Source organism: Pan paniscus, chromosome 21 (assembly GCF_029289425.2).
Source record: "Pan paniscus chromosome 21, NHGRI_mPanPan1-v2.0_pri, whole genome shotgun sequence".
NCBI lineage: Eukaryota > Metazoa > Chordata > Mammalia > Primates > Hominidae > Pan > Pan paniscus.
The window spans coordinates 49,352,054-49,377,821 of record NC_073270.2 but is presented as its reverse complement, the minus strand read 5'-3'; the positions used below and the strand labels follow the sequence as shown (position 1 = coordinate 49,377,821).

Here is a 25,768-nt window from a genome sequence, read left to right as displayed (position 1 = left end):
AAGAAAGAGCTTGTCCAAAGTCATAACTAACAGTGATAAGACACAAGGAGAATAAGGAAGTTCACATCCTTAATTCCTCAGTTGGGAACCACACCACATGGAAACCCCTACAGAACAGTAACTCGGCTCTTCCCTGAGGATGAAATACCCAAACTCCCATCACCTCGTCTACCCTCACCCATTAGACCCATACCAAGAAAGATTATTAGCCCACTGTAAACAACCAAGTGGAACCAGCTCTAATTACCACTAAACTGACCAAGCTGACATACCAATGCTAATTAACTCAGAACGATGACACAAAGCTTGGGGCTTAGGTTTGTGTTGAACATTTGATTGTACAACTTGTTTCTCATTTAATCATAAGTTTTTAGGGATGGAAGTTATTTGGAGAACCAGATGCAGATTAGTGTAGAAAGTATTGAACCTGGAGTCACATTTTGTAGGTATGAACCAATGGTAGGCGGGTAAATGTTTAACTACTTTCAAAACAAAACAAAACTGAAGGCCTGTTTTGTAGCATTTACCATTTTCTGTAATGTAAATCCTCTCACCATGGCCAATTTCAAGCTACCAAGCAAGATCAAGCTAACTGGCTCATAACATTTCAGAATGTGGTGAGACAAGGTAATTTTAAAGGCAAGTTGAATGTTGGACTGAAATGTTGAAAAATAACCTATTTACACACATGACCATAACTATCCCCTGGGCTGTGAGAATTATGTTATGAATCAGGCCCTGACACCTGGAATGGCAGTACAAAGTTTTCTTCCTTTTTATCCAAGAAATCTCATATATGCCCTCCAACCCCACAAGATGAGAATAGGAAATGTTTAATAGCCAGAAGGCTCCACATCCTTGATTCCTCAATTTGGAAGCATACCACATGGAAGTCTCTATAGAACATTAACAAATTTGGTGTCCATGCATGTTTAGAGACAGAGCACTATGACTCCACAAGGACTGCCACAAATGGCACATGGAAGGGACCACAGCGAATGCCTGCTGACAAGATAAGGGCAACAGTGGGGCTCTGCAGTGGGATCTCCCAAGCACACCTACTCACCGCAGGCTGAAGGGTTGGCAGCGGCGTCTCAAACTGAGGCTGGATGAGCTGGAGTGGTTCATGTTTCACATTTAGCTGCTCGTGAGCCCTGTGTTCATAATCAAACGAAAAAGCAGGGTACAAGACACTATAGCTCAGCACGTCTAACTGACCACACTGTGTTGTTCTCCATGAAATACAGTGGTTCAGTACTATTTTTAGAAATACCACTGGACCCAGCAATCCCATTACTGGGTATACACCCAAAGGAATATAAATCATTCTATTATAAAGACACATGCATGCATATGTTCACTGCAGCACTATTCACAATAGCAAAGACATGGAATCAACCCAAATGCCCATCAATGATAGACTGGATAAAGAAAATGTGGTACATACCATGAATACTACGCAGCCATAAAAAAGAATGAGATTGGCTGGACGCAGTGGCTCACCCCTATAATCTTAGCACTTTGGGAGGCCGAGGTGGGTGGATCACCTGAGGTCAAGAGTTCGAAACCAGCCTGGCCAACATAGTGAAACCTTGTCTCTACTAAAAATACAAAAATTAGCCGGGTGTGGTGGCTGGCGCCTATAATCCCAGCTACTCAGGAGGCTGAGGCTGAGGCAGGAAAATCGCTTGAACCAAAGAGGCGGAGGTTACAGTGAGCAGAGATCGTGCGACTGCACTCCAGCCTGGGCAAGAGAGCAAAAATTCTGTCTCAAAAAAAAAGAAAGAAAAAGAAAAAAAAAAAAGAATGAGATCATGTCCTTTGCCAAGGACTTGGATGGCGCTAGAGGCCATTATCCTTAGCAAACTAACACAGGAAGAGAAAACCAAATACCACATGTCCTTTTTTTTTTTTTTTCTCTCTCTTTTTTTTGGAGACAGAGTCTTGCTCTGTCACCTAGTCTGGAGTGCAGTGGCACGATCTCGGCTCACTGCAACCTCTGCCTGCCAGGTTCAAGTGATTCTCCTGCCTAAGCCTCTCAAGTAGCTGGGATTACAGGCATGCGCCACCACACCCAGCTAATTTTTGTATTTTTAGTAGAGATGGGTTTCACCATGTTGGTCAGGCTGGTCTTGAACTCCTGACCTCGTGATCCACCCGCCTCAGTCTCCCAAAGTGCTGAGATTACAGGCATGAGCCACCGCACCCAGCCTACCACATGTCCTTATAAGTGGGAGCTAAATGATGAGAGCACACAGACACATAGGGGAGAATACACACTGGGGCCTATAGAAGGTTGGAGGGTGGGAGGAGGGAGAGGATCGGGAAAAATAACTAATGGATACTAGGCTTAACACATGCATGATGAAATAATCTGTACAACAAACCCCCATGACACAAGTTTACCTAGGTAACAAATCTGTACTTGTACCCCTGAACTTAAAAGTTAAAAAAAAAAAAACACCTCATAAAATAATATCAATGTTACTTAATCAACTCTCTAAATAGAATATGCATTCTAACTTACATAGATTACATAGTTAAATCTTTTTTCATTTTAGATCAGAATATGTTAACGTATTTCAAGGGGATTTCAATGAAATATTTTAATGGAATTTAATTTCATGGCAGTTAGTCTAGTTTCTGTCTGTTTCAGATACTCATGTAGATATGCAGTGTTTCACTTTCTTTGGTGACTGGTTGAAATTTTGAATTTTTTTCTTTGATTTAGTGTAAAGGTTTGAGATTTCCCCTTCCAAAATAATAATACCTATATTAATTCCAACTTTGAAATTTGAATTTATTCTTCCCATATCACTCATATGCATCAATATGTTTAAAGTATTATGTGCTTTATCTTTTTTCTTCTTCTTCTATTTTTTTTTTCATTTATGCACAAAAACCACAATCTAAACACTTACTTTGAGATAAATTTTGACTCTGTCACCCAGGCTGGAGTGCAGTGGTATGATCATAGCTCATTTTAATCCTGAACTCCTGGACTCTAGCTAGCAATCATCCTACCTCAGCCTCCTGAGTAGCCAGGACTACGAGCGAGTGTGCACCACCATGCCTTGCTAATTTTTAAAAAAAATTTTAGTAGGGACAAGGGCTCACTATGTTGCCCAGGCTGGTCTCGAACCCCTGGCCTCAAGAGGTCCTCCTGTTTCAGCTTCCCAAAGTGATGGGATTACATGCATGAGCCACCGCACCCAACCTTTTCTTTTTAAATCAGTTTCTGGTATTGAGATTTGTCCAAAGATGGAAATTGATTTCCTGGGAATGAGGGTCTTCATCATTCTTTACAGCTACTTCAATCTTAAATTTTCTTTTGATTGGTATTAACTGCTCACCTAAGGCAGCCAAATTCTCTTTTATTTATTTATTTTTTTGAGACAGAGTCTCACTCTGTCGCCCAGGCTGGAGTGCAGTGGTGCAATCTCAGCTCACTGCAACCTCTGCCTCCCGGGTTCAAGCGATGCTCCTGCCTCAACCTCCCGAGTAGCTAGGACTACAAATGCGTGCCACCATGCCTAGCAAATTTTTGTATTTTTAGTAGAGATGGGGTTTCACCATGTTGGACAGGCTGGTCTCGAACTCCTAACCTCGTGATCCACCCGCCTCAGCCTTCCAAAGTGCTGGGATTACAGGTGTGAGCCACTGTGCCCAGCCCCAAATTCTGTCTTAATCATAGTGGATTACAAATAATAGTTAATACATGATTTGAAAGATAAATAATTTTGACCTTTTTTTTTTGAGACGGAGTTTCGCTCTTGTGGCCCAGGCTGGAGGACAATGGCGCGATCTCGGCTCACCGCAACCTCCGCCTTCCAGGTTCAAGCAATTCTCCTGCCTCAGCCTCCTGAGTAGCTGGGATTACAGGCATGCGCCACCATGCCCGGCTAATTTTGTATTTTTAGTAGAGACGGGGTTTCTCTATGTTGGTCAGGCTGGTCTCGAATTCCCAACCTCAGGTGATCCACCCACGTCGGCCTCCCAAAGTGCTGGGATTGACAGGTGTGAGCCACCAAGCCCGGCCAATTTTGACTTTTAAAAAGTTAAAGCTATGAATACAATAAAGTCCAAATTAAAAAGAGACAAAATGTGTTGTTATAAATAATGTAATGATCCTTTCAGGAATCTTCTCTACCGTATCATACATTATTACTCATTGAGAACTGAAAAGAAACATTTCTTTGAAGTTTCGTATCAGGTTTCTCCTAAATAAGCTTTTTGTTTTGCCTGATGGACACAGTGAATCTTGCAACTCCTGTGTTTTTTTTTATTTCTTTTCACCATTAAGAGATAGGAGTCAAATCTGAAATCTGTTTCTGGCAAGTAAACAGATCTGTATGATATGCACTTCTGCGTGCTCACTCAACAAATAATTACTGAATATCCACTATGTACCAGGCAGTTCTACACATGAGGAGTACAGCAACAGTAAAAGAAGATGCCAAGGCAGGCCATCACGGAACTTACATTGTAGGGGGAGGGGAGGCACACACTAAACAAAAAAAATAGTAAGATGTCAGGAACTGGCTGAGTGCGGGGGCTCATGCCTGTAATCCCAGCACTTTGGGAGGCTGAGGTGGGTGGATCACCTGAGGTCAGGAGTTGGAGGCCAGCCTGGCCAACATGGTGAAACCCCGTCTCTATTAAAAATACAAAAATTAGTTGGGCGTGGTGGCGCGTGCCTGTAATCCCAGCTACTCAAGAGGATGAGGCAGGAGAATTGCTTGAACCCGGGAGGCGGAGGTTGCAGTGAACCGAGACTGCACCACTGCACTCTAGCCTGGGAGACAGAGCAAGACTCTGTCTCAGAAAAAGAAAAAAAAAAGATGTCAGGAACTGATAAATATTAAGAAGACAAATAGGCTGGGCGCAGTGGCTCACGCCTGTAATCCCAGCACTTTGGGATGCTGAGGCAGGCGGATCACCTGGGGTTGGGAGTTCAAGACCAGTCTGACTAACATGGAGAAACCCCGTCTCTACTAAAAATACAAAATTAGCCAGGTGTGGTGGTGCATGCCTGTAATCCCAGCTACTCAGGAGGCTGAGGCAGGAGAATTGCTTGAACCCAGGAGGCGGAGGTTGTGGTGAGCGGAGATCGTGCCGTTGCACTCCAGCCTGGGCAACAAGAGCGAAACTCTGTCTTAAAAAAAAAAAAAAAAAAAGACAAATCAGAGGAGAAAGAGACAGGGAAGGGGCAGAGTCAGGGAGTGTGGCTTGTCAGAAGAGCCCTGAGTGAGGGAGGGGGGAAGTCACACAGTTATCTTCAAAAGTGTCCCTGGCAGAGGCAAGAGCAAGAACAGGCAGAAGGGTGCCCGGCATTTTCACAGAATAGCAGGCCAGCCAGAGTGACTCCAGCAGAGGATCAGTGTTAGCAGCGAGCCCACAGAGCTGAGCTCATCTTACCCCTGCATTATTTTTCTATTGTGGCTTCTCCTTTGCCTTCATTCTCTCAAACATTCATGTTATCCTTTTGCATTGTATGCAATTTTTTAAGCTGGCTAAACTTTTCTGGGGAAGAGGCAAAGTAAAATATTGTCATCCAGTTTAAATTGTACATATATTTGTAGCCCTTCAAAGTTAAGCTAGAAAACCAAATGCCAATGAGTGGACAAAGATCATGGCAGCTTTTTTCTATGAGTGAGGTCTGTGACTGCAGAAAGATGATTAAATGAGCTCACTGCTGTCACCTCCTCCACTATTTCCAGGTGCTTGGGGAGAATCTTTCCTAGCACTGAGCAACAGATCTCCACAGAGGGAAGAGAAATAACTTTTATCAAGCACCTGCTATATGCCATGTATTATGCCAACCCTGTGTTAGGCACTTAAACTTATTTAATCCTCAATACAACTGTGGAAAGTGGATAATCTCTTATAGAAGAAACTGAGGTACAGGAATGATAAACAGTAGCTTCCCAAAATCATATGGTTAAGATGGGACAAAGGCAAGATCAGAACTCAGACGTAGCCAATCTCTGCCAACCAGAATCTTTACTTTGGTCCGCCCCAAAATCAAAAGTGATTAGGGGCAGTTTTAAACTAAAATTCTTACTACCTGCTCACAAAGAATCCTGCTGCTGAGGCCCAGCCTCGGCTATCCCAGCTGTGAATTTATTTCCGCTTTCCGTCCCCAGAGAGAGCTGACTGTGCTGGAGCAAAGGCTTTGTCCCATTAAGTCTTCCCTTCCTCCACTCTGCTCACCACCTGCCCTAATTATCCTCCTACCATTAGCCAACATGGCTTGATGGGAACCGGGTAAGGGACTGCAGAAACTCATCTTAAAACCAAGGGAAGAACAGATGCAAAAGCTAAATATAAATCTGTGAAATGGCGCTGAACTAGATCTTTCGGGAATGGCCTGACCTCTGGCACTGCGTTTTCACCACTCCATGTTTCAAGCCCCAGCCCATCAGACCATGAACTCTAAGGGCAGGGACTCCACACCATCTGCCTCTACCTCATACTCCACAGGCATTGATAAACACCCAATGGACAAATGAAATTACTTCAGAGCAACACCCTGTAGTTGAAATAAATATTTAAAGCCTAACTGAATTTTAACTCAGAAAAGACAAACTATTGAAAGATGTTACTAGCAAATGAAAATATCTGAGCTTACCATATAGACACCAGAAGTCAGTAACTACTGGCCTCTGCTGTGGTATGTAAGACAAATACAAGAGTTATCTAAGTCTCTGAAACATCCACTATTTGACTCTGCTGACACTAAGACAGTAGGCAGTTCCAATTAATCCTTCATTTAACACTGAAGAATTATCATAATGATCTGGTTTAAACATATCAGGGGAGAATTAGGCCAAAACAGCAGAAGCTGGTCAGACTGCAACTGGCTAGCGGAGTGGTCAGATGTATCTTTTTTTATTCTAAGAAAAGCCCTGAGCTGCAGAGGAGGAAGAGAACACCAGAGCTCAAAACCAAGCAAGTTAAGAGCCAAACATGCAGCCAGGAGCTACAGGATTTGTGACCAGGCTGTCACCTGTGGAAGGGGTGATGCAGATGTCACGCCCTGGTAGCTCTGAAGGCTTTGGTCCTGGTGTTTCTTAAAAGCACCCTCACCTCCTACAGTAACATATTTTCAGATAATTTCTTCCAAGATTCAGAGTTAAAATTGCCTGGCTTCAAATTCAGGTCCCAATGAAAACTAGTTGTGTGATTTCAAGCAAATCACTTAATTTCTCTGTGCCTCAGCGTCCTCAGATGTAAAATGGAGATAACAGCCTCACTGTGGTTGTTACATGATAATGCAAAGTACATAAATGTTAGTTGTTATTAATATTGAAGGAAGGGGAGATGAGAGGGGAGCTAAAGACAATTGTTAGTCAGGGCTTGATTAGTAGCTGTTTAACTTAGAGCAAATTGTCCCAAGCCTCAGCTTCTTAGAAGTTAACTATGGAGCTATTCTCTACTTTTCAGAATTGTTGTAAACGGTAAATGTGGTAGTATTTGCAGGCTCTTGGCAGAAAGTGGGGGTTCAATGTCTGTAAAACTTAAGTTGGGGCCGGGCTCGGTGGCTGACGCCTGTAATCCCACCACTTTGGGAGGCCAAGGCGGGCAGATCACGAGGTCAGGAGATCGAGACCATCCTGGCTAACACAGTGAAACCCTGTCTCTACTAAAAATACAAAACATTAGCTGGATGTGGTGGCAGGCGCCTGTAGTCCCAGCTACTGGGGAGGCTGAGGCAGACGAATGGCGTGAACCCAGGAGGCGGAGCTTGCAGTGAGTCGAGATGGCGCCACTGCACTCCAGCCTGGGTGACAGAGCAAGATTCCATCTCAAAAAAATAAAAAACAAAACAAAAAAACAAAAACGTACAACAGAGCTTTTGGATATGATGTATAAGGTTTTACAAAATAAGCTAATTAAAACCACAATTATAGCAGTTACTGTTTATACTAAAACATGCAACTAAGTAATTCCTGGGCATTTACAAAAGATATTGCCCCTTCCTCTTTATACTACTTGCTTGACAAAATCACAATAGTTAAATCCATGTCTGGGCCCACTCTGCCTGCAGCTACACAGCTAAACAAGTTTGGAGGAAAACATACCACTCTACTGGTTTGTAGTTAGATCCAAAACCTCTAACCTCCCGTGGGATTGGCAAATCCTTCTACAGAAACCTTGTCTACTCCCTCTCCCACTACCCTAGAGGCCTAATATATGCCTTCTCTCCTAAATCTCCACTATCTCTTTGGCAATTTTTTTTTTTTTGAGATGGAGTCTCGCTCTGCCTGTCGCCCAGGCTGGAATGCAGTGGCGCGATCTCGGCTCACTGCAACCTCTGCTTCCCAGGTTCAAGAGATTCTTCTGCCTCAGCCTCCCGAGTAGCTGGGACTACAGGCGCGCACCACCAAGCTCGGCTGATTTTTGTGTTTTTAGTAGAGACGGGGTTTCACCATACTGGCCAGGCTGGTCTCAAACTCCTGACATCGTGATCCGCTCGCTTCGGCCTCCCAAAGTGCTGGGATTACAGGCGTGAGCCATCATGTCCGGCTTCTTTGGTAATTTTTAACTGATGATCTTGTTTCCTATTTCATCAAAAGGACTGAAGCCCTGAGAACTTCCACAATCTTCAATCAACAACTTTTCTCATCCACCAGAGTCTGCACCCATGTTTCCCATCTGTGCTTGAGTAGGCGATTTTCCCTTTACAGCGTAAACAAAGCTGCTGGGAAGTCTGAAGTGGGTGGAGCCAACTGCAGCGCCACAAAACCACTGTAGCCAGACTGCCTCTCTAGATTCCTCCCCTCTGAGCAGGGCATCTCTGAAAGAAAGGCAGCAGCCCCAGTCAGGGTACCAACTGAATGATCCATGCTTCTGTCTAAAAGCTAAGACTGGGCCGGGCGTGGTGGCTCATGCCTGTAATCTCAGCACTTTGGGAGGATGAGGCAGGTGGATCACTTGAAGTCAGGAGTTTGAGACCAGCCTGACCAATATGGTGAAACCCCGTCTCTACTAAAAATACAACAATTAGCCAGGTGTGGTGGTGCACGCCTGTAGTCCCAGCTACTATGGAGGCTGAGAGGTAGGAGGATCACTTGAACCTGAGAGGCGGAGGCTGCAGTGAGCCGAGATCGTGCCTCTGCACTCCAGCCTGGGTAAAGAGTGAGACTGTATCTCAAAAAAAAAAAAAAAAACAAAAACAAAAAACCTCTCTCTCTCTCTCTATATATATATGACATAATAAAAATAAAAGCGAAGGCCAGGCTGGGAATGGTGGCTCACATCTATAATCCAATACTTTGGGAGGCCAACGTGGGAGGACTGCTTGAGCCCAGGAGTTCCAGACCAGCCCGGGCAAGAGTGAAACCTGTCTTCAAAAAAAAGAAAAAGAGCTAAGACAACTTACCAAACCCCCTTTCCCATTGTCTCTTGCTTACTCTCGTGTTTCACGCCAGCCATTTTCCTCGCTCTCTCCTACATTATCCATTTTTCTCTCTACTGGAACATTCCCACCAGTATAAAAATATCCTGTGACTTCTTCCATCCAAAAAACACCTTCTTGACCTTACTTCCTCCAGCTAGTTACTGACCCTGGCCCTTGCCCCTGCTCTGTTCCTCTCTGTAGCAAATACCATAAAAGAGCTATCTATGTTTGCTATGTCCAATTCTCTCTTAAACCAATTTCAAATGAGCTTTCACCCTCACCATGTCATAAAAAAGACCCTGTCTAGATCACCAGTTACCTCCATGTTGCTAAATCCAATGATAAATTCTCAACCCTCATTTTTTATGACCCATCAGAAGTATCTGACACTGCTGATTACCCTTTCCATCTTGACAGACTTTCTTTGCTTGGCTCTCAGAATACCATGCACTTGATTTTCTTCATCTCACACTCGCTGGTGCTTTTCCATCTCTTCTTTTGGCTTTTCTATTTCTTCCTTTCTTTTTTTTTTTTTCTGAGATGGAGTCTTGCTCTGTTGCCCAGGCTGGAGTCCAGTGGTGTGTTCTTGGCTCACTGCAACTTCTGCCTCCCGGGTTCAAGTGACTCTCCTGCCTTACCCTCCCGAGTAGCTGGGACTACAGGCGTGTGCCACCATGCCTAGCTACTTTTTTTCTATTTTTAGTAGAGATGGGGTTTCACCATGTTGGCCAGGCTGGTCTCAAACTCCTGGCCTCAAGTGATCCACCCACCTCGGCCTCCCAAAGTGCTGGGATTACAGGCGTTGAGTCACCGTGCCCAGCTGGCTTTTCTGTTTCTTCCTAAATTCTAAACTCTGGGGTGCCCCAGGGCTCAATAGATGGTCCTTTTTTCTTCTCTATCAACACTTTTAACATTTTGTGAGCTCATCCAGTCACATGGCTTTACATACTATCTACCATATTTCATCAAATCTAAGAATCCACCAAAGGTAAGATGCATCATAATTTATGGTCCATTGAAATAAAAAAAATGCTAATTAAACTCATACATCATCTATTGTTAAGATTCATCCTGAAAAACAGAAAAAAAGGAAAAGAAAGAAAAAAAGGCAAAAAATAAGAAAAAAGATTCATCCTGATTTCATAGATTTGAAAATAGGACCAGGTGCTGTGGCTCATGCCTTTAATCCCAGCACTTTGGGAGGCCGAGGTAGGTGGATCACCCGAGGTTAGGAGTTCGAGACCAGCCTGGCCAACATGGTGAAACCCCGACTCTACTAAAAATACAAAAATAGCTGGGCATGGTGGTGCTACTCAGGAGGCTCAGGCAGGAGAATTGCTTGAGCCTGGGAGGCAGAGGTTGCAGTGAGCAGAGATTGCGCCACTGCACTCCAGCTTGGGCAAAAACAGTGAAATTCTGTCTCCAAAAAAAAAAAAAAAAGGAAAAGATGTATGCTTTAGATGAAGTACAGATGTGCCCCCAAACTCCCAAATTAAATGTGCAGCTCAGATATCTCTTCTGACCACCAGGTTAAAATATAAAACTGCTACTAAACATCATCTGGATACCTAATTGACATCTCAACTCCATATACTTCAAACTGAACTTCTGCTCTTCCTGCAAAATCTACTCGCAGTCTTTCTCAACTCAGTTATTGCAACTTTTTTTTTTTTTTTTTTTTCGGAGACAAGATCTCTCTCTGTTGACCAGGCTGGAGCAGGTCACTGCAGCCTTAACCTTTGGGGCTCAAGCAATCCTCCCACCTCAGCCTCCCAAGTAACTCATGCCTGAGTTACTGTGACCGCTCCCTTCAGGCCCTACCTCCATTCTTGCTCCTTGACGTTCGGGATATAAGGAAGTCATTATGCCATACCTCTGCTCAGAACTCTCAGTGGCTCCTCTTTTCACCCAGAGTGAAAGCCAAGGAAGTCCTTACAGAGGCAAAAAAGTAGGCCAGGCCTGATCTCCCACCATTCTCACCCCTACTCACTCTGCAGTGGCCACAATGGCCTTGTTGCTCTTCCTTGAATGTATCAGGCATTCCTCCGTCTTGCAGTCTTAGGACTGGCTGTTTCCTCTGCCCAGAATACTCTTCCCTCAGATAGCCACAAGGCTAAATTCTTTACCTCCTTCAGGTTTTTCCTCAAATATCTAACCTTTTCAATGAAGCCATCCTGATCACCCTATTTTTTTTTTTGAGATGGAGTCTTCCCGTCACCCAGGCTGGAGTGCAATGGTATGATCTTGACTCACCGCCATCTCTGCCTTCTGGGTTCAAACGATTCTCCTGCCTCAGCCTTTGAGTAGCTGGGATTACAGGTGCCCACCACCGTGCCCAGCTAATTTTTGTATTTTTAGTAGAGACGGGGTTTCGCCATGTTGGCCAGGCTGGTCTCGAACTCCTGACCTCGCGATCTTCCCATCTTGGCCTCCCAAAGTGCTAGGATTACAGGTGTGAGTCACCACGCCTGGCCTGAACACCCTATTAAAAATGCAATGTGCCTGGCACTCCCCTACCCCAGTACTCTGCTTGACATATGTAATCATCTTCTAACATATTCTTTAATTTACATCACACATATAGAAATGTCTTGATGCCTGTCTGTTTTGCTAGATAATAAACTTCAAAAGGGCAAAGATTTTCATTATTGAGGTCCCTGAAGCATCCCAAGATCCTGGAACAGTAGTTGTGCCACAAATACTTGCTGAGTGGATGTATAAGCAAGGCACAGGGAGAATGGCAGCATGCTAATTTCACAAACATCCCCCAAATGCCCAGGATGTGCTGGGCTCTGGGTCTTAGGCAATGAGGATTCCAGGTTGATAAGACATGGCTCTTGCTCTCCGGATACACGGGGGTGAGAAAGGAAGACAAGCTAAACAATTTTCTCCCTGGGCAAAATTCAGGTTAGAAACAGTGAAGATGAGCCCTGGCCCCTTTCTGAACCCCTCTGCTTCTGTGTCATTTCCTCCTCCTTTGCCTTCAGGATGCTGCCCGCTGTCCTGTACTTTTAACTGCTTTTCCCCAGCTTCTGTCTTTGGCCCTCTTCTTCTCCTGCCTCTCAAGCACTGACAGCTGTGAGGTCCTGTCTCAAGGCCAATTCCCATTCTTGTGCTGTCCCTGATGTCCTCATCCCATCCCACGGCTTCCCTAACGGCTTTACAGATCTTTTCATCTTTAAACTTGTAGTTCCACCTGCACATCCGCACTAGACTGAGAGTGCCCAGAACACAGCCCATTTATCATTCCTTTTCCTGCATTCTAAGTGCCAGTTAATAGCATTACCAGTTGCCCAGATACCCAGAGAGAAATGAGGTGACCACCATCTCCATTTACTGAGGGACTTGGGACTCCATTTTCCTGGGACTTGGGACTCTCTGTGCTAAAACCAGAAGTCTGGGGCAAAATGAAACAAGCTGGTCATGCTAAATGCCTGGTCCAGAATCTGGAACACGCAGGGGCTAATAACCTCTGGCAGTTCCTCTACATCAACCCCTCATGCCCAGCCCAGTTTCTTTGTTGACCTCATCATAGATCTGAGAACATGTTCTGCATGCCACATTTACTGTGACCCTAATTCCCGTTCCCAGGTTCATGTTTCCAAACCAAACACTCAGAATGGAGTGCAGTGTGGCTCAGAGGCCCACAGGTACTGACTCGATGACGCTGTGGAAGGAGGTGGTATCCAGCTGGAAGATGGACAGGTCAAAGAGGGTGGTAAAGTCCCTTGGGATCTCATCACTCTCCTGGAGACACTCTCGATTCCGCTTTGATAGGGTGGCTGTGTAGGGCAGCATCATATAGTCAGAAATCTGAAAGCCACAAGAGGGTTCCTTTTAGCACAGCAAGAGCAAGCATTTATTCTGTCAAGTCTCCACTGTCTCAGGTCTAAATCTGCAACATTTATATTCTCTTGCCAAGAAATTTTACTGTTCATGATCACTGACACTAAACCTTAAATAAGCCAATTTATGTGCAAAGAGGAACAAAACTCACTTGGCTAAACCCCAGCACTGGCTAAATCCAAATCTCCAATTACACCAGTACTCACATGGCTGAAAACAGCTGGAGAAACATACAACCCTATCAACTGGTCTTTTAATTTCATCTCTGATCTTGAGCGCTCAGCAATCAACTACATCTCCATAGTGTACTCACTTTCCCATTCTTCTAGATAATAATTCCCTTTTGTCAGTTCAGCCATCAAAATGATTTTCCCAGCTGGGTGCAGTGGCTCACACCTACAACACTTTGGGAGGCTGAGGTGAGTGGATCGCTTGAGCCCAGGAGTTGGAGATCAGCCTGGGCAATATGGCAAAACCCTGTCACTACAGAAACACAAAAAAATTTAGCTGAGCATGGTGGTGTGTGCCTGTAGTCTCAGCTATTTAGGAGGCTGAGGTGGGAGGATCACCTGAGCCCAGGAGGTCAACACTGCAGTGAGCCGTGATCAAACCACTGCACACCAGCCTGGGTGACACAGTAAGACTTTGTCTCAAAACAAAAAAATTGGTTTTCCCTTTCACCATTTTAGCAATGACCTTATTTTCTATTTTAGTAAGAAAATAGAGGAAATCATGAAAGAAAGTCCACAAGCTCCCACCATAACATGTGCCCACCCCCTAGCATCCAGGCCCTATCTGCTTCTTTCCTCCTGATACATGCCAGAGCACCTGTGACACCAGTACAGACAGTTCCTCCACTGGTACACTAGATCCCAGTCCTTCTCCCCTAGCCAAGGACATCCCTCCAGCATTGCTGAGAGCCCTCAGTCATGACACATGCTGTGGACTAGTAAAAGACCAGGAAAACATAAATGCCTGCCAACAGGAGAGTGGTTAAATATATGTATATATTTATATTTACACATAAAAATATGTATATATTTATATTTACACATAAAAATATGTATATATTTATATTTACACATAAAAATATGTATATATTTATATTTACACATAAAAATATGTATATATTTATATTTACACATAAAAATATGTATATATTTATATTTACACATAAAAATATGTATATATTTATATTTACACATAAAAATATGTATATATTTATATTTACACATAAAAATATGTATATATTTATATTTACACATAAAAATATGTATATATTTATATTTACATAAAATATGTATATATTTATATTTACATATAAAATATATATAAATATAAATATAGAATATATATATGTATAAAAAAATTATTTTTTTTGAGAGGAGTCTCGCTCTGTCGCCCAGGCTGGAGTGCAGTGGTATGCTCTTGGCTCACTGCAAGCTCTGCCTCCTGCGTTCATGCCATTCTCCCGCCTCAGCCACCCGAGTAGGTGGGACTACAGGCGCCTGCCACCACGCCCGGCTAATTTTTTTTTTTGTATTTTTAGTAGAAATGGGGTTTCACTGTGTTAGCCAGGATGGTCTCCATCTCCTGACCTCGTGATCTGCCCGCCTCGGCCTCCCAAAGTGCTGGGATTACAGGCGTGAGCCACCGCGCCCGGCCGAGAGTGGTTAAATATATTACACTTAAATAATGAAGCAAAATATCCACATGCTTAATGTTTCCACATAAGGAAATATTTTAGACATGCAGCTCTCCTGTTTCCTAACCCAAATCAGTCTCTGAGAAGCCATGTCCCTAGGTGAGGGAGGAAGCAGTCAGTGGACAGCCATCTTCGACTGTCTTCTCACCTACCTCCTATGACCAATGGCCAGGAAATCATTTTCCTGACATTTCAGAGTTTAAGAAATAGAAAAACAATTGTAGAGTAAGTGCAGTTTGAATTAGGAGACCTGGATTTGGATCCTGGCTCTGCACTTGCCTGCCATTTGAACACACTGCAATCTTGAAGGATTTCAGTTTCCTCATCTATAAAATGAGAATAAGACCACGTGCCTCCCAGGGCAGTTATGAGGATTAAATAAGATGACTTATGTGGAAGTATATGGCATACAATGCCTGACACATTACCATCTATTAACTTAGCCCACACAACCATCCTGTGAGGCAGAGAACACAGGTATTAGTGTTCCCTGTTCACAGATAAGAAAACTAGAAGGCTGGGCCCAGTGGCTCACGCCTGTAATCCCAGAACTTTGGGAAGCTGAGGCAGGTGGATCACTTGAGGTCAGGAGTTTGAGACCAGCCTGGCCAAAATGGTGAAACCCTGCCTCTACTAAAAATACAAAAATTAGTCAGGCATGGTGGTTCACATCTGTAATCCCAGCTACTCAGGAGGCTGAGGCAGAAGGATCGCTTGGACCCAGGAGACAGAGGTTGCAGTGAGCTGAGATTGTGCCACTACACTACAGCCTTGGGCGACAGAGCGAGACTCCATCTCAAAAAATAAATACAATAAAATAATTTTTTTTAATAAAGAAAACTAGGATGAAAAATGGTCAGAAAGAACCTGTATAAGGTCCAAGAGCCGGTGGTGATTTCACTGTGCTGGTTTCACCACTTTCCCTTGTCTGATGAATATTATTATAATGCCTTTAGAACTGTTAAATCTAAAGGCAACAAAATTATAGTTTACAACATAAATTCTGATACTCTTTGTTTCTTTATGAGAAAATTTCAGATTTCTGAAAAAAGTATTTTTCTGCAGATGCTCATTTTGAAAGTCTGGGCCAGAGTGCCCATAATTTAAATTCTAATTTATATACATACTGTATGTATGTATGCTCCCCCTCCAATTAATTCTATGATTAATTACATATATTGTTTATTGACTTATTTTTTACAATATGGCCTTCATCTCCCCCAAATCATTCCTTCGTTCCATCTGTCTTACAGATGAGGTAAGACAGTCATGTGTTCCTTTTGAGCTGTGAGAAGTGGTACTGAGAAGCTGGACTCATTTTTCATTTAAAAGTTTCTAATAATTCGGTGTCTACCTCTGGGTCCTCAGCATCAATCTGGTTTAGGTGGATGTCTCCTGTCGTGAGCCACTGGAAAACAACATCCTAAATTTAAAAAAAAAAGTATATAATTAGGACAGTTGGTTATTTGAAAAAGCTGAAGGTCAGGACTAGAGAATTAAATCAAGAAGAATGATAAAGGAAAAAAGATTAAACCAGTGATTCAGAAAAGGGTAGCCAGCCTTGTCTTGATGCAATCATATGAGAACTCAAAGGTTTTCTTCACCCTAATGCACCTTTTTTTTTTTGAGACAGAGTCTCGCTCCATCGCCCTGGTTAGAGTGTGGTGGCGCAATCTTGGCTCACTGCAACCTCCACCTCCTGGGTTCAAGCGATTCTCCTGTCTCAGCCTCCTGAGTAGCTGGGATTACAGGTGCCTGCCACCAGGACTGGTTGATTTTTGTATTTTTAGTAGATGGGGTTTCACCATGTTGGTCAGGTTGGCCTCAAATTCTTGATCGCAGGTGATCCACCTGTCTCGGCCTCCCAAAGTGGTAGGATTACAGGCATGAGCTGCCATGACCAGCATAATGCAACTTTTATTATCAGAAATTTATAATGTATCTTTAAGCACTCTAACCTCTAACCACAAGCTAAAATTTATTAACCTTTGTTCACAATCCTGAATTAATCCCTATTTACTGTGATGACAGTCTGAAATTAAAACTTTTGAAAAGAAGAATACCTAGGCTGGGTGTGGTGGCTCAAGCTGTAATCCCAGCACTTCGGGAGGCTGAGGCGGGTGGATCACCTGAAGTCAGGAGTTCGAGACCAGCCTGGCCAACATAGTGAAACCTCATCTCTACTAAAAATACAAAAATTAGCCTGGTGTGGTGGCGCACACCTATAATCCCAGCTACTCAGGAGGCTGAGGCAGGAGAATCGCTTGAACCCGTGAGGCGATGGTTGCAGTGAGCTGAGATGGTGCCATTGCACTCCAGCCTGGGTGACAGAGACGCCATGTCAAAAAAAAAAAAAAAAAGTAGAATATCTAGATCTCCCATAATGTGTCTAGAGACATTGAAACTTCATGTAAATTCCACAGAAATAAGATCTTTATCAATCTCCCAATATAACAATTATAAGGCGTTTCTTTCTCTCACTGGAATCACCAATGGACAGCTCTGGCACATGCTGTGCAGACATGTGCTTCCCTACTCTGCCATCTTCCGTAAGACATGTTCCCTTGGCATTTTTTTGACAAAACTGCAATGCCTTTACTTTATTTGCCACATCAGTCAGTGAGTAGTCCTCTACAGAGCCTTTCCTAATTCCCATTCCTACCAGCCCCTCCTCTCCACTCACACCTTGACTCCCGTAATTCAGGTCCCCATTTCTCCTTGCCTGGTGACACCACCACCTTCCTAATTGGCTCTAGGCTGCCTCCTCCTTTCCACTTTCCACACAACTGACAGAAGAATCTTTCCAAAACATTCTAGAAGTTCTTTCATAAACAACAACAACAAAAAAAGAAGAAACACAGATCTGGCTATGCTCAAGGCTGCTGAAAACCCAAGGGCTCCCTGTGGCTTTCAGCATCAAGTTCAAGCTCCTTGGCCTTACACGTGATACTGCTATTGAGCCTGTTCCTCTCCGCTTCTCCAGGCTCAGCTCCCACCCCACCTGACATGCTCAGAAACACCCTTCGGGTTTACTAATTTGTCTCTCTCTCTCTCAGTGTATTACAAACTTTTCCAAAGCAGGGACTGGGACTATGCCTGACTCAACTTTGTATTCTCAGTGCCTGGCATATAATGGGTTCTGAGTAGCTGCTTTTAAATGAGCAAATAAACTTACCAGTATTTTTTTAAATGACATGAAAATAATACACATTGTACATTAATATGACAAAAGAAAAAGCTTACCATGATTTTGCTGTTTTCTTCTTTGTCCAAATATTGATCACTGAACATGTGACATGAACCAAGCACTGCCAGCTTCCCACCTTGGTTCTATTGATGACAAAGCAGGGTCAGATACTCAAATCCGAAAGTGCATCTCATGTATCCTAGTCCCCAGACACTTATCAGAATCATGCTAGCAACTGTCTTATATACTGAAGAGTGCCAATTCACACCCAGATTTTAAAGTTTAGAAATACCAACTATAGGCCAGGCGCAGTGGCTCAGCCTGTAATCCCAGCACTTTGGGAGGCCGAGGCAGGCGGATCACCTGAGGTTGAGAGTTCAAAACCAGCCTGGCCAACATGGTGAAACCCCGTCTCTACTAAAAATAAAAAAAATCAGCCAGGTGTGGTGGCATGTGCCTGTAGTCCCAGCTACTCGGGAGGCTGAGGCAGGGAAATCGCTTGAACTTAGGAGGCGGAGGTTGCAGTGAGCTGAGATCGCACCACTGTACTCCAGCCTGGGCAACAGAGCGAGACTCCATCTCGAAAAACAAAAAAAAGAAAGACCAACTATAATAACTACTACACTTTAACCTGCCTCTCATTTTAGATACTTCTGTATTTTTTTTTTGGCTTTAACGAAAACTAACATAAATTAATTCTACATTAGCTGGGTGTGGTGAGGCATACCTGTAGTCCTAGCTACTTGGGAAGCTGGGGCAGGAGAATCACTTGAGCCCAGGAGCTCGAGGTTACAATGAGCTATGACTGCACCATGCACTCCAGCCTGGGAAACCCTGTCTCTAAAAATTAAAAAAAAAAAAAAAATTAAATTGGTTCTACAGCATTTTCCCATTGTTGTTTATCTTATAAACGAAGATCATAATTTTAAAGGGAAAAAAGATAAACTCAAAGACAGTCTGTACAATTAAAGATACCTATGGGTACCAAAAAAAAAAGTATTTAAGTAAGATCCAAATAGAAAGCTAAAGCAGGCTGAGTGCAGTGGCTCACGCCTGTAATCCCAGCACTTTGGGAGGCCAAGGTGGGCAGATCACCCTGAGATCAGTAGTTCAAGACCAGCCTAGCTAACATGGGAGGCAAAACCCTGTCTCCACTAGAAATACAAAAATTAGCTGGGGTTGGTGGCACACGCCTGTACTCCCACAGCTACCTGGGAGGCTGTGGCGGGAGGATTGCTTGAACCTGGGAGGCGAGGTTGCAGCGAGCTGAGATCACGCCACTGCACTCCAGCCTGGGCAACAGAGTAAGACTCAGTCTCAAAGAAAGCTAAGGCAAGGCTGGGCGCAGTGGCTCATGCCTGTAATCCTAGCATTTTAAGAGGCCGAGGCGGGTGGATCACTTGAGGCCAGGAGTTCGAGACCAGCCTGGCCAAGATGGCCAAACTCCGTCTCTATTAAAAATACAAAAATTAGTCAGGCATGGTGGTGCATGCCTGTAATCCCAACTACTCAGGAAGCTGAGGCATGAGAATCACTTGAATCTGGGAAGCGGAGGTTGCAGTGAAGCAAGATCGCACCACTGCACCCCAGCCTGGGCGACAGAGTGAGACTCCGTCTCAAAAAAAAAAACCAGAAAACTAAGGCACAAGCATGAGAGAGTCATAAAATAATGACTGGTTAATAAGAAAAATTTTCAATACTTGTAACTTTTAACAAATAAAAACAAAGTACTTTTTCCTATCAGATAAATAAATATGAAAATACTATATAAACAGCGCTAGTCAAATTTTAGTGAAATAAGTTCTTTCACACATTGTTGCTGAAACTATTAACATATGCAACAAAAGCAGTCTGAAACATAAAAAATTCTATGCCCAGTTGTGTAGTTATAGTCACAAAAAATTAGAAATAAATCCAAATGTTCACAAAAAAGTAATTCAGAATGATGCAACCTTCTTCAGCAGTTAAATTTCATATTATAAAGGGTTTTCAGTAACATGGGAAAATGCTTCCAACACATCATTCGGTTAAAAAAAAGTATACTATAATTTTTTTCCCATTTTTAGAGATAGGGTCTCACTCTGTCTCCCAGGCTGGAGTGCAGTGGCACAATCATGGCTCACTGTAGCCTCGAACTCCTGGGTTCAAGTGATCCTCCTGCCTCAGCCTCCCAAGTAGCCAGGACTACAGGAGCATAACACCACACTCAGCTAACTTTTTCGTAGAGACAGGTCTTGCTATGTTGCCAAGGCTGGTATCAAACTCCTGGCCTCAAGTGATCCTACCTCCTTAACCTCCCAAAGTGCTAAGATTATAGGCATGAGTCACCATGCCTGACCTATACTATAAATTATATTGCTATCCTACTTTAAAGCTTACGAGGCAAATAAATAAAAATAAGGCAAAGCAAAAGTAGGAGAAAGTGAATAATATGTCAACCTGGGCTGTCTTAGAGTCTTGGAGTAGTGCGATGGGGGAGTTTTTTTCTTCTGCTTTATCTCTGTATTGTTCATTTTTTCTACAATTATTGTAACATTTCTACAATATTACTTTTTTTTTTTTTTTTTTTTTTTTTTTTGGAGACAGTGTCTTGCTCCACTGCCCAGGCTGGAGTGCAGTGGCATGATCTTGGCTCACTGCAACCTCCGCTTCCAGGGTTCAAGTGATTCTCTTGCCTCAGTCTCTGGAGTAGCTGGGATTACAGGCACTCACCATCATGCTGGGCTAATATTTTTGTATTCTTAGTAGAGACAAGGTTTCACTATGTTGGCCAGGCTAGTCTCGAACTCCTGACCTCAAGTGATTTGCCCGCCTTGACCTCCCAAAGTGCTGGGATTACAGTTGTGAGCCACCACACCCAGCCCAACAATGAGCACATTATTACTTTTGTAATGAGAAAACCAGTTCAATAGTAAAAATACAAAATGAAATCGGTTTTTTTTAGCTACATCACATACAGGGAACAGGCATAGTTATAACTTCCCCAGGAAAAGAATTATACTAAGCCAGAGATGTCAAGAGACATAAATACACACATTCCATAAATTTTTTAAAAATTGGTAAAAAAAAACACTCTGATTTGTACCAGGTTAAAAGCAAATGCTGCAAAGCCTGCCACCGTGCCTGGCTAATTTTTCAATATTTTTTTTTTTCTTTGAGACAGAGTCTCACTCTGCCTCCAGGCTGGAGTGCAGTGGCACAATCTCGGCTCACTGCAACCTCCTGGGTTCAAGCAATTCTCGTGCCTCAGCTTCCTGAGTAGCTGGGATTACAGGCACGTGCCACCACACCACGCCCAGCTAATTTTTGTAATTTTAGTAGAGAGGGGGTTTCACCATGTTGGCCAGGATGGTCTCAATCTCCTGACCTCGTGATCCACCCGCCTTGGCCTCCCAAAGTGCTGGGATTACAGGCGTGAGCCACTACGCCTGGTCAATTTTTGTATTTTTAGTAGAGACGGGGTTTCATCACGTTGGCCAAGCTGGTCTTGGACTCCTGACCTCAAGTGATCCACCCACCTTGGCCTCCCAAAGTGCTGGAATTGCAGGTGTGAGCCACCACGCCCAGCCCGAGAGCTTTTAAATAAGAAGGGAAAGGTAATTCCTAGGTACCACAAAGAAAAATAGGATTGTTCAGAGCTAGAGACACCTAGGTCCCTAGAAAAAAAATTAGGAGATCAGCTGGTGAATTCTGTCTTAGGGGGCAGATGAAGGTAAATTCAGCAAAATGTGAATTAAAACGCAGTGGGGGCTGGGCACAGTGGCTCATGCCTGTAATCCCAGCACTTTGGGAGGCCGAGGTGGGGTGGATTGCCTGAGCTCAGAAGTTCAAGACCAGCCTGGGCAACATGGTAAATCCCCATCTCTACTAAAATACAAAAATTAGCAGGGTGTGGTGGTGCAGGCCTGTAATCCCAGCTACTTGGGAGGCTGAGGCGGGAGGCAGAGATTGCAGTGAGCCAAGATTGCGCCACTGCACTCCAACCTGGGCAACAGAGCTCATGCCTGTAATCCCAGCACTTTGGGAAGCCAAGGTGGGTGAATCATTTGAGGTCAGGAGTTCGAGATCAGCCTGGCCAACATAGTGAAACTCCATCTCTCCCAAAAATACAAAAATTAGCCATGCTTGGTGGCAGGCACCTGTAATCCCAGCTACTCGGGAGGCTGAGGCAGGAGAATTACTTGAACCTGGTAGGCGGAGGTTGCAGTGAGCCAAGATCATGCCACTGTACTCCAGCCTGCACAACAGAGTGAGACTCCATCTCAAAAAAAAAAAAAAAAAGAAAAAGAAAGACAATAGGATGTTGGGTCACTGCCTGGGACTAGCTGTGCCCACATTTCTATGGGGTCTCTAGGAAAATAACTGGAAAAATAGTTTTCTGATATATTTTCCTAGTATAAACTAACAGCAACATAATTCTGTGCTATTTTGTGTAATATGTTAACTCCATCTGTTCCTGAATGTATTCTCTTTACACTGAGGGTGACAGCCCATAGTCACAGACAGGATTAAAAGTTATTTTCATCAATATGCTGCCATGGGATCAAAAAAAAAAGTTATTTTAAAAGTTATAATACAGCACTTCGGGAGGCCAAGGCGAGTGGATCACGAGGCAGGATGGTCAGGAGATCGAGACCATCCTGGCTAACATGGTGAAACCCTGTCTCTACTAAAAATACAAAAAATTAGCTGGGCGTGGTGGTAGGTGCCTGTAGTCTTAGCTACTCGGGAGGCTGAGGCAGGAGAATGGCGTGAACCCGGGAGGTGGAGCTTGCAGTGAGCCGAGATTGCACCACTGCACTCCAGCCTGGGCAACAGAGTGAGACTCCATCTCAAAAAAAAAAAAAAAAAGTTATAATACAGGTAGCCTCATGCTACAGTGGAAAAGCTTTGGGTTTAGAATAATAAGAGCTAGGTTTAGGCCTTAACTTCATCAATTACTGGACAATCCACTGTTTCCCCATAAGCAAAATGTATATAGCTGAAATACTACTTTGCAGGACTGGCAGGAAGACCAGTGAGAAAACATATAAAAGCCTTCTGGAAATGGTAAGGTGGTTTTTATTATTTCAACAATAAAAATAACATCTATACCCATATCTAAGAAAAGCTGTACCTTTGAGTGATAGAAAGCCAAAATGGGTCTGTTAAGTGGGAAGCAGACAGAACCTGTAGACAGAACCGCCACTGCTGGTTTCATGACACTCAATGTGGCACCAAAAGGATACACAAAGGTGAGAGCCCTGTAAGAAATTAAAGAAACACATTCAAATTTTAAAAACATGAATACAAAAATTCTGAAAATAATCTCAATGTTTCTTGAGTAACACTCTTTTTTGAAACAGTCTCACTCAGTCACCCAGGCTGCAGTGCAGTGGTGCCATCTTGGCTCACTGTAACCTCCGCCTCTCAGGTTTAAGCTGTTCTGCAGCCTCAGTGCCTGCTATCACGCCCAGTTAATTTTTGTATTTTTAGTAGAGCCAGGGTTTTACCATGTTGACCAGGCTGGTCTTGAACTCCTGGCCTCAAGTGATCTGCCCGCCTTGGCCTCCCAAAGTGCTGGGATTACAGGCGTGTGCCACGGTGCTCAGCCGAGTAACACTCTTTGATTCATTATCAAACAAAAAATTTTTTCTAAGCTTTGGTTTGTTAACTTAAAAACTGGGACAACCCTAGCTACACATTTAATAAAGCATTTTAAAAAACATGAAAGTAAATTAACAGGAAAGTGTAAATGACTGTAACTGGGAGAACTAAAGAAGCCCCTGATGGAGGGAGGAGGAAGAGGATGGGGCCTCATCCAAGAACTGAACTCAAGCTGCTCTGCATAACTATATCTTAGTGGTAAATACGTTCTTCTTCCTTAGGTTTGGCTAGTGCTATCTCTAAGAATTAATGTATGTCACTGGATGGGTGTGTTACCAGTTAAATGTCACATGAACAGAGGCATAAATATACGCTACAATGGACACTTCTACACAGATCTGCTTTGGAGTCCCTCCTCTACTCTCCACTGTCCTAACAAAGACTTGTCTTAGATTATCTAGAGTGAATTGGTCTGACCTGGGGCAATGTACTCCTGGAGAGGGTGTGGGATAGAGGAGCAAAGGTGGGGTACAGATTCTGGGGTGAAGCCAACCCATGTAGGAGGGGCTAGGGTTTTACTCAAAGATGGAGCTCTGCAAAGCTTGAAGGAAGTGCTCTCAGAATGGAGAGAAACACAGATCTCAACACCAGAGCATAAGGTTAGAAACTGGGGGAGGGGGTATAGGGGAAGCACCCATGAGGGGTTCCTCATAGAGATTTTAATTTCCCTTTTTCTTTAGACAACAAAAATTCTTTTTGGCTTAAGTTTAAAATTATTTCCCTCTAGTGTTTTTGTTTGATTGTTTTGTTTTGTTTTGTTTTTTAAGACAGGATCTCACTTTGTTGCCCAGGCTGGAGCGCAGTGGCATGAACATGGCTCACTGCAGCCTCAATCTCCTGGGCTGAAGCGATTCTCTTGCCTTAGTGCCCTGAGTAGCTGGGACCACAGGTGCATGCCACCACACCTACTAATCTTTATATTTTTTGTAGAAACGGGGTTTCACCATGTTGCCCAGGCTGGTCTTGAACTCCTGAGCTCAGGCAATCCGCCCACCTTGACCTCCGAAAGTGCTGGAATTACAAGCATAAACCACCGGGCCCGGCCTCCCTCTGGTGTTAATCTTCCCCATTCCTTCAGTAAAATCTCATCTACCCTATGACTTTTGTTGTCATACTATGAAAGAGAAGTGGTACTTGGCCCACCTTCTCCAAACTCCACCTTCTACCCTTACTCCAGCAGTATCCCAGCAAGGTGGATTACAGCCCATGATCTCTGGGCCAGAAGCAGAAGAAAACAAGCAGTTGTCCATGGAGGAAGAAAAAGTAGGTGGGAGAAATAGTCATATGGAGGTCAATGCACATCTATCCCCCACATTTTCCCAAAATGCAATCAATGGAAGATGATTCTCAAGGCATAAGGGAGAACGGACACTTGAGTAGCAAGATAAAAACTATCTGCTATTATTATTATTATTATTATTTTTTGAGATGGAGTTTTGCTCTTATCACCCAGGCTGGAGTACAATGGCGTGATCTCAGCTTACTGCAACCTCTGCCTCCTGGGTTCAGGCAATTCCCCTGCCTCAGCCTCCCGAGCAGCTGGGATTACAGGTGTGCACCACCACGCCCGGCTACTTTTTGTATTTTTAGTAAAGATGGGGTTTCACCATGTTGGTCAGGCTAGTCTCAAACTCCTGACCTCAGGTGATCCACCCGCCTCAGCCTCCCAAACTGCTGGGATTACAGGTGTGAGCCACTGTGACCGGCCTATTTGCTATTATTTACACTCCTGTATTTCTTTTATTACTACTAAAAAAATCAATGAGACTAGGCCAGACTAACCTGAGGTTAGGAGTTCAAGACCAGCCTGGCCAACATGGTGAAGCCCTGTCTCTACTCAAAATACAAAACTTAGCCGGGTGTGGTGGCGGGCACCTGTAATCCCAGCTACTCGGGAGTCAGGAGAATTGCTTGAACTCAGGAGGTGGAGGTTGCAGTGAGATGAGATGGTGCCATTGCACTCCAGCCTGGGCGAAACTCT

General features: G+C 43.7%; 1 protein-coding gene across 3 annotated transcripts in view; it reads right to left on the bottom strand.

Annotated features, from left to right (window-relative positions):
* The window catches only part of IFT52 (intraflagellar transport 52), a 56,728-nt gene that overhangs the window by 10,075 nt on the left and 20,885 nt on the right, over nucleotides 1-25,768 (bottom strand). For 2 of the 3 annotated variants that reach the window (XM_003825906.6, XM_024926934.4), the window contains 5 exons: nucleotides 23,258-23,384; nucleotides 18,198-18,284; nucleotides 16,309-16,377; nucleotides 13,062-13,216; nucleotides 1,067-1,154 (listed from right to left, as the gene is read on the bottom strand). In XM_003825906.6, coding sequence (XP_003825954.1) covers nucleotides 1,067-1,154; nucleotides 13,062-13,216; nucleotides 16,309-16,377; nucleotides 18,198-18,284; nucleotides 23,258-23,384 — 526 coding nt within the window. Of the gene's footprint in view, nucleotides 1-1,066; nucleotides 1,155-13,061; nucleotides 13,217-16,308; nucleotides 16,378-18,197; nucleotides 18,285-18,868; nucleotides 18,966-23,257; nucleotides 23,385-25,768 lie in introns of those variants that run through there. The other variant, XM_055104989.2, reaches the window with a different exon arrangement.